The sequence below is a fragment of the Arachis ipaensis genome, chromosome B03, assembly GCF_000816755.2.
Source record: "Arachis ipaensis cultivar K30076 chromosome B03, Araip1.1, whole genome shotgun sequence".
Classification (NCBI taxonomy): Eukaryota; Viridiplantae; Streptophyta; class Magnoliopsida; order Fabales; family Fabaceae; genus Arachis; species Arachis ipaensis.
The window spans coordinates 130,690,195-130,706,053 of NC_029787.2; the positions used below are offsets into that span (position 1 = coordinate 130,690,195).

Genomic DNA, 15,859 nt, shown 5'->3' on the forward strand with positions numbered 1-15,859 from the left:
TTTTAAAAATACTTTTTTTTCTCTATTATCATCTTTTTCTAAATAATGATAACAATCCTAACAATAGCCATAATGATAATTATAGATTTAATAGTAGAATTGATAAAACAATAAATCAAAAAAGATAATAGTTGAAAAAATAGTATTTTTGAAAAGAAAATTTTTTTACCATAAGACAAATGAGGTAGAATAGAACGTTTGAGCAAAAATAAAACGTTTTAATTTAAAAGTAGTACATAATTCGAGTTAAGCCTCATTTTAGTCTCTGAGATTAACAAGTTACACTAATTTGGAAATGAATTCTCTCCAGTTTTTTAACACTTGAGAGAATAAAGTGTGATCTCCCACCTTTAATTCTATAAGTGAGACCAAAAATAAATAGAAGAGAGAGAACAATAAAAGGTAAGATTAAACACCGAACATTATCCAGTTTTTTTCTTTTTACTGGAGAGGATCCACTACCTTTAGTCCCTGATTTCTTAATTACTACAATTTGGTCTTCCAAATTAAAAAAAAGTACATTAATATAGTCCTTCGTGTATTTCCTATCACCGGAACTCAAACGCTATTAGTGACGTGACTCAAGCATTGCCTCGCTAGACATATTAAAACGACATTGTACGCATTTTGATGCTAAAAAATGCATTAAACTAGGTCGTTTGAGGGTTTGAACAATCTTGTCATAACCCTCAAACGACGTCGTTTAATACCTTCTTTAGCGTCAAAACGCGTACGACGTCGTTTTAATATGTCTAGCGTGACAAAACTTGAGTTACATCACTAACAACATTGAGTTCCGGTGACGGAAAATAAACGAAGGACTATATTGGTATACCTTTTTGAAGCGAGGAGACCAAATAGTAGTAGTTGAAAAGTCAAGGACGAAATCGGTGCAACTCACATAAATAGGACCAAAATAGAGCTTAACTCACATAAATTCACCTGGTCATCGATCATGCTGATATTCCTTCGTTTCTTTCTTTTTCCAACATTAATTTTTCTTTCATCTCAAATATTATATTGATTTCGTATTACTTGTATGAAAATAATTAGAAGCTGCCCTAATATCAATTATCATCATAGAATACAAGTTAGTATTGTTAGAAAGGGGACAGGGAGCAATAGGAAAAAGGTTTGTGAGTATTCAAGTTGTATAGAATGATACAATATATAAGGGTATTTATAGGTGTTAAGAAAATCAAAATAATAAAGACGTAATATCCTATAAGTAAATATTCAGATATATTAAATAATGCTAATTGATCATAATTATACTCTAACAAGTATAACAAACCAATAGTCGCGGATGGACTTTCTTGCTTTTTGGTGATGAAAATTACTAACTATCCAGACAAATGCAGGTTGCAAATATTTGGAATATACTCAACTATACAGCTATGTAACTATTTATTAACTCTAATCATCGTCACCTGGATCATCCATGTCAGCATCGCCATCTCCATCTCCATAGTCCTCAGCTGGTGCTTGATCGGCATCTGCTACAGCATTTTCATGCGGCATTTCGACATCCTGCATTTCAGCATTCTGAGATTGTTCCCCTATCTTTGCTTTCATGGATGTAAGATTTTCGTCGCTGAAGAATGAGGAGTAGGGTTTCGAAACCTGAAGACGTAAATTCTTGGGTTAGTCTTCAGCTTAGAAACAATAACATTAAATAATTAAAAACCTCGGTTTTAATTAATAAATTCCACTTCAATGCTACTGGTATGCATATAAATAACTTTCAGAGCATTTACTTGGAAGAAACAATCCCTCTTCTCAGCACTTTCCACTAGCTTGTTCCATTGTTCGCTCCTCCTCAATGTTGAGGCAGATCCAACAACCTGTAATAGAAAAACGAAAATTGATCACAGTAAAGCATGTGCCCCAAATCAATTCATTGAAAACCTCGCTTTAACCCGAATGATACAGTACCAAAACTGCAGACTTTGCTCTTGTGATCCCAACATTCATTCGCCGGATGTCCTCCACAAACCCTATACCTTTATCTTCGCTTGCCCTCACACATGAAAATATTGCAACATCCTTCTCACGTCCCTAAAAGAAAGAAAAAAGAGAGCATTGTTTAGTACTTTAATCTATGCAAAACGTGTGATCTGTGGCACTGGTAGTCCTGGGCACCCCACGGTTATTGGAAATTTCATCGATACCATTTAGGAAAGAAAAAATGACTGGTACCATAACTGAACATTATAGCTAGTTTACCTGGCACCCATCAACGGTACATATATCCACTATTTCCTGGGATGACACTCCAAAAGTCTCTTCAAAACGTTTTTGGAAGAGCTTGACTTGTTGTCTATAGGGTGATATGATTGCAACTTGGTTACCCGACTTCAACGTGGGATATCGTGTTATCAGTTTTTGATACAAGAATAGGACAAAATCAACTTCCTCAGCATTTATCCATGACCCACTCCCTGATGGCCGAGTCTCTTTTCCCTCATGTACATCGAAGAAACAGAATGGACCAAAGCAGCGATACTGATGCCAGTCACGTTGTGTCCGCATTTTGACATCATCCCCATCAACCAATGCACCTTCATAAAATTCGCTAGAGGGGAAGCTTCTTATCTATTTGATTACATATGATAAATTCACTTAGAAAAAGTGATAGGATATTTTAATAGATCAAAAGAACACAAGATTTGATAGTAGACAGAAACACAAGGATGAACCTTATTCCCCAAAACAGATGAAGTCTCATGACACTAAATATCCAAACCCTGATAAGTAATGAGTATAATATAATTCTATTTTTGGGGGGGGGCGCTTCAAGGCAAAACAACAAAACCGATAAGTTACTATTATTGGTTGTGTTATGCAATTCAATCTGAGCTGCCTAGGGAATAAAGGAATCCCAAATGTGAAGCATGACCATAGTATGAACAGAAATAAATAACAAACTAACTTTCCCAGTAAAATATGAACCAACCTCAGGATGCATTCGGTATTGGGTCTTCAACATTTTAACTGGATAGCCAGCTTGCATCAATCTTTCAAATAAGCTTGTGCCATATCTTAAAGCATGAAACAGAAAACAGCACAAAAGTAGGGTATTAAGCAGAAGAATAGTTTTATTTAGTTAGAAGATATGCTTATCATCAAAAGAATTGTTTACCCATGATTCTTAGCAACATCTGAAATTACAGTTGCTGGAAGCTGTGCAGGATCACCAACCTTAAAACACAAATGCCAAAAATTAAAGTAGCAGTGGTGATAACGCTATACCAAATATGACCCCAACAGTGCTTAGTCCAGAATATTTAAACAAGTTCAATAACTGATGCACAACAACACATCCATTTTGCCAGGCCCTATATAAAATATCAGTAAATTCATATTACTAGAAATCTCATTTCTAAATATCATGCCAAGTCCTTTGGGTTAGGAGTTACAACAAATAAAGAACTTGCTTTCTTTAAAGATGCTGTCTCAATGTATCTATCTTGCTTGAAACTTGTATTACATATATAATCAGTTAGTTGAGTTATAACCTGCAAACTGGGCATTTTAAGACATACTTGCAACTACATATTGTAAAATACAAACAGTCCAGGATCCTTTGACGACAGTGGGGTGGTGAACAATACCAGAAATACTTTTTTGCATTGATTGGCTAATGGCACAAGGGTCGCAGGTTCCACCTGTTCATGGGTAGCATGTCGTACAAAAAGATGAAATAAAATTAGCAACATTGGTTTTTTACATTGAAAAATGAAAATCGTTGCATATTGACAATCATTAATCTACTTATTGCAATTAATAACAAGCTAACAACACAACTAACAACTTACTTAGGGAACAAATATAACAACTGAGACACCATAGCGAATTCATTATGCTGACTAAAATTGACAATATAATATGGCTATTGCATATGCTGACTTGCAGAGAGAAGTATATTAGACATTAAAAAACACAAGCACACAGACAACAGTGAGACTGTTATTCTACTTAAGCCACAATTAAGAGCAAGACATAAAAGGAACATGTAAGCATGTAATGTACTCCCAAGTAAAAGGCCGCAAATTTTTTTTACCAAAAAAAAGATGATTTCTAAGAATATATGATTCTATCTTTATAAAGAAAAGTTTGCACTGAGTTAACATGAAAATTAAATAAAAAAAAATTATCTGATTATCAATTATGCTTATCATGAGTTCCACCAGCATATACTACTAAACTGGTTAGGCCGCTTAGCCAAATTGATTATACCACAAGCAATCTAACACTGAAAAAGATTTCATACTTACAGCTTGAGCTGCTTCATCTATAATCACAACATCAAAGCTGCGATTCAGTTTACTGAAGATATGCGAACCACTAAAACTGAGAGTTGAGAAAACCTGCCATGCACAAAGATAATTCTTTGAAGACCACAATGCTAATATTTTCTTATTTTTAATTCAGATTAAATTATGAAATATATACTATTGTGGCTTCATCCAGAAGTGCAGCCCGGATACTGTCCTCATTATTTCCCCCAGGACCATTGCTCTGCTTATCAGTAGATGATTTGTTGGCACTGACACGTTTTCCTTTCACCTGCAAATAACAAAAGGTCATTCCCATATCTTCAGATCATTATAACCGAATTACATGGGACTAATGATACGGAAGACTAAATAAAAACAGTGGCAGCCATTTAAAAGACATTCTAATCTCCTTGTTGCCTACATACAAGTTCATCCAAGGCGACTTGCTTGATTGAATGATGTGCTTTGAGACCAATCCGAACAACGTTAGGTGTGTAAGGTCGATCACATTCATCATGTACACCTGAGACATCCAAGAACAATAAATAGTGGCCCAGGAAAGGAAAAAAAAATAATAATCATGGTAAAAACAGTAGAGATATCAGAAACCCTTAGAAAAACAAACAAGCAAACAAATAAACAATGTAAAGCAAAGAAAAAAAAAGTTCAGAATATCAAAGTACAAATAGTCTGCTTGTAATATAAAATAGCTAATTACACAGACTAAGAACTGACCCCACGATCATTATGGCAATTGCAACTTCTTCTTCACAGTATGTGCTTAGGAGTCAGGACATCCCAGAAAAACACCTAAACCCCACCCAAGATAATATCCATCATAGCAATAAAAAGAAAAACCAAACAAAAGCATAAAAACAACAATCATAATGCATTCAATATGCCAAACTCTTCATAGAACATTTCTCAAATAGTTTTAGGATTATACTTTATTCCAGAATTTCTATCAGTTGAAAAATTACCAAATAACGCCGATAATAGGACAAGTAGTTCTTGGTACTGGTTACCTTGAATGCATTATGATTCTTGTTACCTAACACAAATGAAACTAAGATAACTATTCCATTTGTTGCTTCACATATAAGAAGCAACATAAGAAGGCAAACAAATCCCTGGAATCAAATCCAGCCTCCCTGGATCTTTTGCTGTTTCAGCTTTAAGCCATTAAAACTGGTCTACTAGTAAGAGACTCCAAGTAATATGCATGAGGTTAGGAGATAAGGCAAGAGAAACTTCATACCTCCATTAAGAACCCGCAACACAATCTCATCTAGGGCAGAGTTTGATGGAGCGCATACTAGAATTCGTACTCGATACTTACGGCTTGAAGTTACAGCTTCAGGTTTCTGATAGAATACATGGTTAGAATATATTATTTGTAAGTAAAATGAACTAACAAATTAGTAGTACTTACTAATTCATTTCCAGTAGTTGGGAAAAATCCATCATCGCCATCTTTTGGCATCAAACTATCCCTTGGATTAACACTATTCAACCATGGAGAGGCCAATGACCAGTGTTTGCGTCTGAAACGCAATAGAAAGCACAATGAAACATCTAGATGGGTAAAATATGAGAATACAATCTACAGACAAAGTTACTATAACAGGAATGTAGTTCTATTTAGCTAGTCTTGGCAAAGAGATAGTTACCTTCCCAAATGGATTATAAAATTAATAAAACTAAAGACTATATTGGCATAACACAAGCTGACGAAGTGATCTATGGAACAAAGTGGGTATACATGACAAAATATCAGTATTGAACACTTCTAACTTGATTAAATAAATTAAATATGAACTACGGAAGATACACACTGCCATAAAACTAAAATGCAGACCACAAGAATGGAGAAATCAAGAATGAGAAAATATAAATCTACAAGTTTCCACAACATGAAATTTATAAGAGAATATCATGTCAATTCAAATCACAATACTATATTTTTTCCATATCATTAAGTTTTCTTGAGCATGTAAAGCTCAGATATATTCACAAAGAAAAGCATACTTTTCCTCAATTGGTAACTGCACCTCTCGCTTTAGCTCGAACATCCCATTCCTATTAAGCAAATCTGAATTAGTACATGTACGAATAAAGAATAATGTAAGGCAAAAAATGTGAGCATAAAATTCTAAGGCATGTTTGGTAGAAGCAAAAGACTGTCTCGAGCCTTCAGCTCTACAGCTCTACTAAGCACAATCTTATATAGAAGTCTTCCCGGATAATAATATAAAACCTAAAAAGGCATATAAAAAATATTTTACTTACTTCGATTGCACCCTTGTTGGACTTGAATGCAAAATGGTACTTAGAAGCCCTAGTATGGTTTGAGTTTTCCCAGTCCCAGGGGGACCCTGAAATGAGTTTGGTTAGACTCGACAAGAAGATATTTTACAACTGGCATAGCTGCAATACATTAATAAAAACCTTGAACCATGTCTCAGATACAGACGCTAGAGAGGGAGACTTCATGTCAAATGGAAATAAAAAGGTGATGATCCATAAAGGACCTCAGTGACATGATTATATTAATATTAATATTAATATTAATTAATTATATTCCAGCAACATCAAATTAAAAATTCAGACGCAACAATTGTTTCCCATGTTTGAATGATAAGAATTACAAAGTATAAAAGGATCAATTGATTTACATCGTGCATAAGATCAGAGTACAAGTCTGTTTCTTGAACAAAAGGACAGCTCATTGCACTAAGCTTGCAAGGATTTGAACCCATGACTTGGTCACAAAGTAGCAACCTTAACATTGCATCCAAGGGAAATCTGTTTCTTTGAGCACTAAAAAGATTGTCTGCTCAGGCTTCTATAAGGTCATAAGGAAAATCCACAGGCAGATTTTAGTTTTTCTTTCATCTTTATAAAACAAGATATTATACCCAGAGATAGATAAAAAGCTGCTTTACAAGAGAATTTTCCAAAGTCCTATATATGAGAAATTAGTCATTATCACAATACAATTCAACATAAATGAGGACATTATGTATTACATAAAGAAATTTCAAGCCTGCAAGAGTATTAAAAAAAGAGACAAACCTGTATAAGGACAAATGCTTTTGGCGATAGACCTGCCTGCAACAGAAAATACAAGTTTATTGTTTAACAAATAAATAAAAGCTACATGAGACTAAAGAAAATCTTGCACATCTAAGAAATGTAATATAAGAGTTGCATGTCAAAGAACAAAGGCTAACGATAATAAATTGGAGATAGGGATTACCCTATACAAAAGCAAAACAAAACAAAAAAGATTTATCTATAACGCATAGCTTTCCATTCTCTCCACATGTCTAAAGAGGGAAAGTCCCCTATAAAGATTATGAGCTTTACACCAAATAAAAGCTAGGCATCTAATCCTATTCCATGAAACATGCTTGTCAAAAAACTGTCAGTGAAGGTGCATATTTTACTCTCCAACCAAATAGTCCAAATAGCCATCTCCTTGAATTATTTTTCTATTGATCATAATGAAATTCTTCTTTTATCAAAATAATATACATAAAGGATAACGGATTATTAACAACTAGGAAAAAGTGAGCTTCCTAGCAATACATTGAGGCAACTCATTTGATAAAAGACAAAATGAGTGAGAATAAGAAAATGAAAATTTGAATATGTAAGGGAGAAAAGAAAATAAGCAAAAACAAGGTACATGATGAAATATTATATGGAAAAGTTGAAAACAATGAAGCAAGAAAACAGACTCTAATGGATGTTTTATGCATAAAACCATGAACACAGTCGTGCATCCCATATTTTATGGTTAATATTTTACATTCCATGTCAAACCCAAACTTGACTCAGCTGTAAAATCTAACAGATTAACAAAGGTGAAACCCAGCTGTATAGAGGTTTTAAATACTTCATTGACTTCTAAAGGAGAAACTTACTATTATAGCCTCACGCTGATATTGATTGAAAGTACTTTCAACATATTCCTTCAGAGGTATTGAGATTTTCCAACGCTCAGCTTCTGTACTGGAATTCTCTCCAACAGCATTTAATATCAAATCCTTGTAAGGGAGGAAGCCAATTGTTCGTACAGCCAAATATTCACGAGCAATGGTGGATAGACTGCACATCTGCATGATTTTTCACATTTTCATGCAACCAAAAAAGCCACAGACATAGCATAGCAAACTGCCAAGAATAAAATAAAAGGATGTATGAAAGTCTCAAGATGTTCTCCCCAACAAGCTAATAACATTGACCTTCATCTGCTTTTTTTATCCTATCACTCTTCAAAATCCCAATCCACCAATCAAAATAGTAAGGGATACAAAACATTTTACTGATATAAAATAATAAAGAATAAAAAATATACTAACAAAAATTCCAAGGAAGTAAATTTTGATAAGTATTCAAATTCATAATTGAGAGGCAATCTCATTTATCACATAGGAACAAAATCTATAAAGGAAACTTTCATGCTTCAGGCAAGAATAAAACAAATGATACAACAAGTTACCTTCATAAAATACAATTGTCTCTCTGACTCGCATATATGAGAACGCATGTTAAATAGCCTTGGACATGATTTTACACTATCTGTATCATAATGAGAGAACTCTCCAGCTAGGTAGAGTCTAGCACGGAGAAGCCTTGTTTCAGAAAATTTTCGTACATTCTCCACCAAAGCAAACGCATATACAGTGGGCAATTTTTTTCCGTCCACAAACTGCAGGGTAGCAAGTACATTGATCAACAGAATTCAAATATTTCAGGTTAGGTCTGATTGAATGAGCAGGAAGCATATCAACAACAATGTTTTCTGCTTTCCTTAAAAATCAATGCAAGGTAAAGATCTGACTAAAATTAAGGGAACATACATTTGTTTCCCTTCAAGTAACAGACAACGAAAATCTATTTAAAAATTACTTCCAGTAACTCTATCAGCCTATACTCTATATATCCACAATATGATCAGTAATTAGTAGCGAATTTTATGCAAAATTCTACAATAATGAAGATTGGGAGAAAAGCAATGCTCTTCCACTGGGAAACACTGCAGCAACAAGACTCATATATCAATAATGCAACATCCAAGCAAAAAACAGGATGGTAGGAACAGTATACTATAGTACCTTATCTTTGGAGAGCAGTAAAAGATCATTCTGTGATATCGATTCTCCCTCATTTATTTCACACGGAAACTCTATAAAATGAAAGCCATCCCCCTCAGTGTAACTCTTCACCACCCCCAGCTTCCATTCAGTCACTGCATTACACACAAGAGTTCTTCAGCACGATTTTTTTTTTTTTCTCACAATTCAATTTGAAGCATTTAAAACAATAAACATTTCTTAATTTCAAAAAAAAAAAAGTCTTTTTAACTTGTTCTGTAAGCATATAAAAGCAGAACAACGAAAATCTAAAATAGAAAAATCTTGAGTCTTGAGGCATTGCCAATACCGAGATAATAATGCAGTGAAGAAAAAAAAAATCCTCAAATTGGAATGTGTAAAATATGAAAAGCAAAGATACCCTCTTCATCTTCTTTCTCCTTAATAATCTGAGACTTGGCTTCTTCAAAAATAAGAGGCTCGTAAGTGGAAATATAATCATCAACATCTTTGTATCGAGTCTTCACTTTGACCAGAGTGGACAAGGATCCAGCAGCAGCAGCTCCTTCTTTCTCACTGTTTTTCTGCTTCTGAAAACAGACCCATATTCGGAACAGTGTAAGAATTTCTACAATGCTGAAAAAGAAACCAAAATATTGAAAATGAAAAAAATATATATAGATGGAGAGAAAGAGAGAGAGAGAGATGAATGGAGAATCATTTGCCTTGAAATCCTTGAGGAGGCGAAAGTAGTCCCAGCTGAGAACAATCTGGTAGAAGCGGCGGATAACGGATTCTTCTTGTAGCTTTTCCTTGTCCACCGCCATCAAACTGTCTTTCCGAGCCTGCCAATGCGCACAGGTGCCTACACTCAGAACCCACCACCAATAGCAGCCGCCGCCGCAACTTGTCTTGGTTGGCTGCGGCGAAGAAAATGGGCAAATGTGGCGGAGATGAGAGAATTGTCGCAGGGAGATGGAAGTTGAGTTTACACTTTACGGACCGACCCTTTTCCCGGACAGTTATTTTTTCTTCTTAAAAATTTCAAAACCCACTTAAAACCCCTTGTTCCCCCTTAAATGGGCCCAAGATTTAGGGCTTAGTTACGACTTAGGAGCAGAAAATGGTTTCTAAATTAAACAGCCGAAAACAACTTAGATTCGTTAAGTGATGTCGTTTTGTCGAACTAAACATATGTGGATGGATTAATCTTTGACTTATTGAACTATGGTGGACAACTAAAAAAAATTAAACATCTCCCCATGCGTCCCCATAAAAAAAAAAAAAAAGTTTTCTAATTTATCCTCTAACTAACAAACTCGTAAATTAAATTGACTAATTGAGACTTTGATGAATCCCATAGCCAGAAAGCATAGATTCTAACATACCTTTGGTTAGAAGAAAACATTTGCGTTACTACATAACTGCACCGCGTCACCAATTGTGAAAGACCAAGAACCAATGGCATTACCAAGTCTAGAGAAAAAGGAAACTCTCAACAGAGTCAAAATGCATTTTTGGGTCATTAACGAAAGTGATTAAAAAAGTTCGCATAACGTAGCCCATTTATAATTTTATATGTTTAGCGAGGCCGTAGGTGGGCTTACAATTGACGCTAACCAAAGGCGGTTATTGGTCTAGATCGACGCTAACTAAAGTCTGTGGGCTGGCTTACAATTGTCGTTTGGGCCCATTTAAAAACTACCCTAGTCGGTATTACATCCAAAAACATTATCCTTGTCCAAAATAAAATACAATAAAAATTATCCTAGCAGTATAAAATAATACCAAAAAATAAACATTAATCTCACACCATTAAAACCATTATTGATAGCTATTTGATGGCTACAAATCACAAAAGTTGTTGGCCCTAGCATTCCTCATAAATATATATAAAATATTTTAAAAATTTGAATTTTATAAATTTTCTATTTAAAATTAAGTTTTTCTATGTAAATTTTCAAAAGCTTTTTAAGCTAATGCTTCAATTTATTGAATGTGAAGGCTGTTGGTTGCCGCAATAGTTGGTTTTGGTGAGGTTGGATTTTTATGTTTAGTTGTCCAGAGAGTAAGCAGATTTTTTATTTTAAGAAATAAAATAATTATAATAATTATTAAAATAAATAATTTTAAAAATATTTATCAAAATAAATAATTCAGTCTTATTTCGTTTACAGTATAAATAACATCTCGTTTACACTATAAACGAAATAAGACATGTCAGCCTGACACGTGTATATCTCGTTTACATGGCAAACGAGATGCATGAAGACAAATTTTCATCCGCTATAAAAAGATGTATAACCCTTGTCATTCTCCACACATTTTATATCTTTTTGTCTCGGTTTCCTCACAAAAACAAGGCAACAATGGCCAATAATAACATATACATAGTTGTGTGTGTTTATCCCAATTGTCGTATGAGAAATGGCGACAACGGGATAACATTTAAGTGTGAGAATCCGATACTATTGCGCACTCAGCGTGTGAACATGTTGTCAGAGTTGAAGAGTTTGATATTGAGCAAGTTCAGCGGTACAGAAGCGAGGAAGGTCGGAAGGGTGGGGTATAGGTTGCTAGCACCCATGGGTAATGGAGTTTTCCGATTTCAACTATTTCGACTTCTGGGAGACGAGCATGTTCGACTCATGTTCGACATCATAGGAAGATCATGGCGGAACAGGTGATAGAGCTTTCCACCGAGGTTGGAGATATTGGTCGTGGTGGTTCTGTGCACTCGACCTATGTCCAAGACGACCGACCTGTTGCACCACCACCCATTCATGTCGCCATTCCAGTGGATGAGGTGGAGGAAGGCGATAAGGAGTCAGACGAATAATACGTGGCGGATAATGCCGACAGTGATTCTTCCGAAGGGGGCAATGAGGAGGAGTTTGTACCCGAGACTCCCTCCCAGACTGTGATGCGCCATGTCTTGCCTCCACCTCACCCAATTCCAGCGCTTTCGGCAGTGCCAAGTCACTATCATAGTTTAGATCTATACGCCATGCATGAGAGGACTCCATTTTCTGGCACGGGAGAAGAGGATTACAACCTGGACGGTGGGTAGAGTGTTGGGTCGGCCACAGGATCAAATGCCGAGATGCAGTGCTACAGGGTGTGAAAAACTACAGTATTCGCAGGAGTGTTGAGTACCGGGTGATTGAATCGGACCGATTAAAGTACCATGTGCAATGCTGGCAAGCTGCGAATGGGTGTCAATGGAGCCTCTGTGTGGCCCTTCGACAAAACCTCGGATACTGGTAAGTTCAACTTTAATTGTGCTTTTAAGTACTTCTGTGCAATATATTAAGTAGGTTTGAGATATGGATGAATCGATACTATTTTGTTGTGTTAGGGAGGTTCGGAGGGTTGGTGGAGTGCACAGTTGTTTAGCACCCACGAAGTCTCTAGACCATCGTCAGTTAGACAACAGTCTCATCTGCAGAGTCATATTGCCATTGATACAGACCAATCCCTTCATCAGCATTCCGGTGCTGCAAGGTGCGGTCCGGGCGAGCTATCACTTCAAACCCTCCTACAGAAAGGTGTGGATGGCGAAGCAGAAGGCAATTGCACAGATCTACGGGGATTAGGAGGAGTCATACAACAAGGTGCCGAAACTACTTCAGGCACTGTAGAGCTGTTTTCCCGGCACCATTTGTGAGCTATGGGACGGACCATACTACGATGGACACCTTCTGGTCCGCGACTGTAGCATGTTCGATAAAGTATTTTGGGCTTTCCCATCCTGTGTTGAGGCTTTCAAGCATTGTAAACCGTTTTTTTTGTCGATGGCACGCATCTCTGAGTACCGGGTAATCGAATCGGACCAATTAAAGTACCATGTGTAGTGCCGTCAAGCTGCAAATGGGTGTCAATAGAGCCTTCATGTCGCCCTTCGGCAGAATCTCGGATACTGGTAAGTTCAACTTTAATTGTGCTTTTAAGTACTTCTGTGCAATATATTAAGTAGGTTTGAGATATGGATGAATCGATACTATTTTGTTGTGTTAGGGAGGTTCGGAGGGTTGGTGGAGTGCACAGTTGTTTAGCACCCACGAAGTCTCTAGACCATCGTCAGTTAGACAACAGTCTCATCTGCAGAGTCATATTGCCATTGATACAGACCAATCCCTTCATCAGCATTCCGGTGCTGCAAGGTGCGGTCCGGGCGAGCTATCACTTCAAACCCTCCTACAGAAAGGTGTGGATGGCGAAGCAGAAGGCAATTGCACAGATCTATGGGATTGGGAAGAGTCATACAACAAAGTGCGAAGCTGCTTCAGGCATTGCAGAGCTGTTTCCTTGGAACCATTTGTGACCTACGGGCCAGCCCGTACTACGATGGACACTTCTCGTCTGCAACTGCAGCATATTCGACAAAGTCTTCTGGTCTTTTCCCTCATGTGTGAAGGCATTCAAGCATTGCAAGCTGTTTGTTTCCGTCGACGGCACACATCTGTATGAGAGATACGGTGGAGTGTTGCTTATTGCGGTGGCACAGGACGGCAACAGCAACATCCTACCTATTGCTTTTTCCATCATCGAGTCTAAGAGCACGGAGTCATGGTCGTTCTTCCTTACTAATCTGAGACGCCATGTCATGCCACAAGACGGCCTGCTGGTTATATCCGACAGATCGTAGACCATAAAGGCCGCCCTCAGCTCTGATGATAGTGGGTGGCATCCTCCTAGAGCATTCCATGCTTATTGTATCCGACACATGGCGGCGAATTTTATGGCTCGTTTCAAGTCAGCCGATGGCAAGAGATATCTTATAAACGCTGCGTATAGTCCTAGCAAGGTTGCGTATGACTGGTACATGGATGCATTGAGAGGAGTTTCCCCGATGATGGCGGATTGGGCTGGTCGTTTCAACAAGGAGATATGGCTGCAGCATTGCGACAGTGGGCGGCGGTTTGGTCACATGATGACAAATCTGTCAGAGTGCATGAATGCAGTTCTGAAGGGGACACGATACTTGTCGATTTCCGCCATCGTGCGCATCACGTACGAAGGACTTCAGAAGTTGTTCGTGACGAAGGGCAGGGAGGCGCATTCACATATGGCGGCCGGATGCCGCTTCTCCCAGAGGCTCATGGCAGCCATTGAGAAGAATAGAGAAGGCATCCCGAAGATGCGTGTCACTCATTGTGAAGTCACGGAGGCACCCCCAACTGGGGCCCCGTGTGCGCGTAGGCCTAGGTGGTACACCACATCCTGTAGGGTGATCGTGACCTCACCCCACGGGAGATGAAACGTGTGCGTCTCCGGACGCCAACGTTCCACTAATGCTGAAATCAGGGAATTGTCAAAAGTGAAATTCCTGAGGGGTACCGTGTCGCCAAATCTAGCCTCAGTCAGATACGGGACGATGGCGCCCAGTGGAGGAAGGGTATGACTCACTCGCCGGGGCAGTAAAAGGCGAGGCCTCTGAAGAATAAAAAAAAATTCAGCCTTATAGAAAAATAATTTTAAATTTTTGGTTTATTAAATTCTTAAACACTTTTGTAACTCATTAGATCAATTTAACATGATATATAAAACATTAAATTAAAAAAAAATAGTCCTTTCTAACTTACAACTAGTTCGACTTAAGAATATATTTCCATGTTTCTAACCTAAATTACATCATTACATACTAAATGGAACCTAAGTAGAACAATGTAAGTAGTAACAACCTAGAACAAGTAAAACAGAGTTCTAAACTAATAATTATGTCCTAACAATCTTCCACAAGCAAAAAAGAATCCTAAATTTTTATTAGAGACCTACTGCTAAAACTACAAACTATGTTCTAGTTCTTCACAACTATTCTAACCATGGCCACATACAAAAAAAATTTCCATACGGGATTAAACGAGAATTAAATAGAACAAAACTAACCTCAAAGTCGGGGCCTCGACGTAATGCGACGTCTTGTTCAGCATGTTGATGTCTCTGTCGTTCCCCGCCTGGCGCGCCATCGCAGTATCAGTCGATAATATGGTCCGAAAGGGATAATAGAAAGGAGAAAGTGGGTTGACAAGGTCAAAGTGGGGCCCAGAACACGCTGTGAACGACATATACTTATAGGCATCGACATGCCTTATCTCGTTTACAATGTAAACAAGATATATACGTGTTAGGCTAATGTGTCTTATCTCGTTTATACTGTGAATGAGATACGTGCGTAATCATCTTGTTTATACTGTAAACGAGATAAGATTAGGTTATTTATTACGGTAAATATTTTTAAAATTATTTATTTCAGTCATTATTATAATTATTTTATTTATAAAAATAAAAAATCCTTTATATAAAGGTGTAGGTAGCTGAAATCACCAAAAATTTATATTGATCTTCCAAAAATGGAAATCTTCCGTCTCCACTAACCTACCTTCAAAAGAAAAATACAAATAAGGCAAAACAATAATACAATCTATAAAATAAGAGTACAGAAATACAACATAAAGTAATTTAGTATTTATTGTT

The 15,859-nt window shown here is 37.0% G+C and overlaps 1 protein-coding gene across 3 annotated transcripts; it reads right to left on the reverse strand.

Annotated features, from left to right (window-relative positions):
- Window positions 1,226-10,477, reverse strand: LOC107631592 (probable helicase MAGATAMA 3). Of its 3 annotated transcripts, XM_021119896.1 has the most exons (20): window positions 10,108-10,476; window positions 9,804-9,972; window positions 9,404-9,537; window positions 8,788-8,997; window positions 8,210-8,401; window positions 7,356-7,391; window positions 6,570-6,655; window positions 6,309-6,359; window positions 5,713-5,824; window positions 5,539-5,644; window positions 4,706-4,803; window positions 4,456-4,569; window positions 4,278-4,370; window positions 3,615-3,668; window positions 3,143-3,201; window positions 2,957-3,041; window positions 2,227-2,595; window positions 1,936-2,058; window positions 1,758-1,844; window positions 1,226-1,623 (listed from the first exon to the last, which is right to left on the reverse strand). In XM_021119896.1, the coding sequence occupies exons 1-20, from the start codon at window positions 10,207-10,209 to the stop codon at window positions 1,417-1,419; spliced, it is 2,487 nt and encodes an 828-aa protein (XP_020975555.1). In that variant the 5' UTR covers window positions 10,210-10,476; the 3' UTR covers window positions 1,226-1,416. The 3 variants fall into 3 exon arrangements, with proteins under 3 accessions (XP_020975555.1, XP_020975556.1, XP_016190569.1); XM_021119897.1 differs by lacking the exon at window positions 8,788-8,997 and having other exon boundaries at window positions 10,108-10,477; XM_016335083.2 differs by lacking the exon at window positions 10,108-10,476 and having other exon boundaries at window positions 8,788-8,905; window positions 9,804-9,944.

What these genes read in the sequence shown, in the direction of transcription:
- LOC107631592 (XM_021119896.1), bottom strand. Translation starts at nt 10,209, where the DNA reads ATGGCGGTGGACAAGGAAAAGCTACAAGAAGAATCCGTTATCCGCCGC. An exon ending in GTACCGTTGATGGGTGCCAG is followed by an intron (nt 2,059 to 2,226) that starts GTAAACTAGCTA and finishes TCTTTCTTTTAG; the next exon opens with GGACGTGAGAAGGATGTTGC. An exon ending in AGAGGGATTGTTTCTTCCAA is followed by an intron (nt 1,624 to 1,757) that starts GTAAATGCTCTG and finishes TTACGTCTTCAG; the next exon opens with GTTTCGAAACCCTACTCCTC.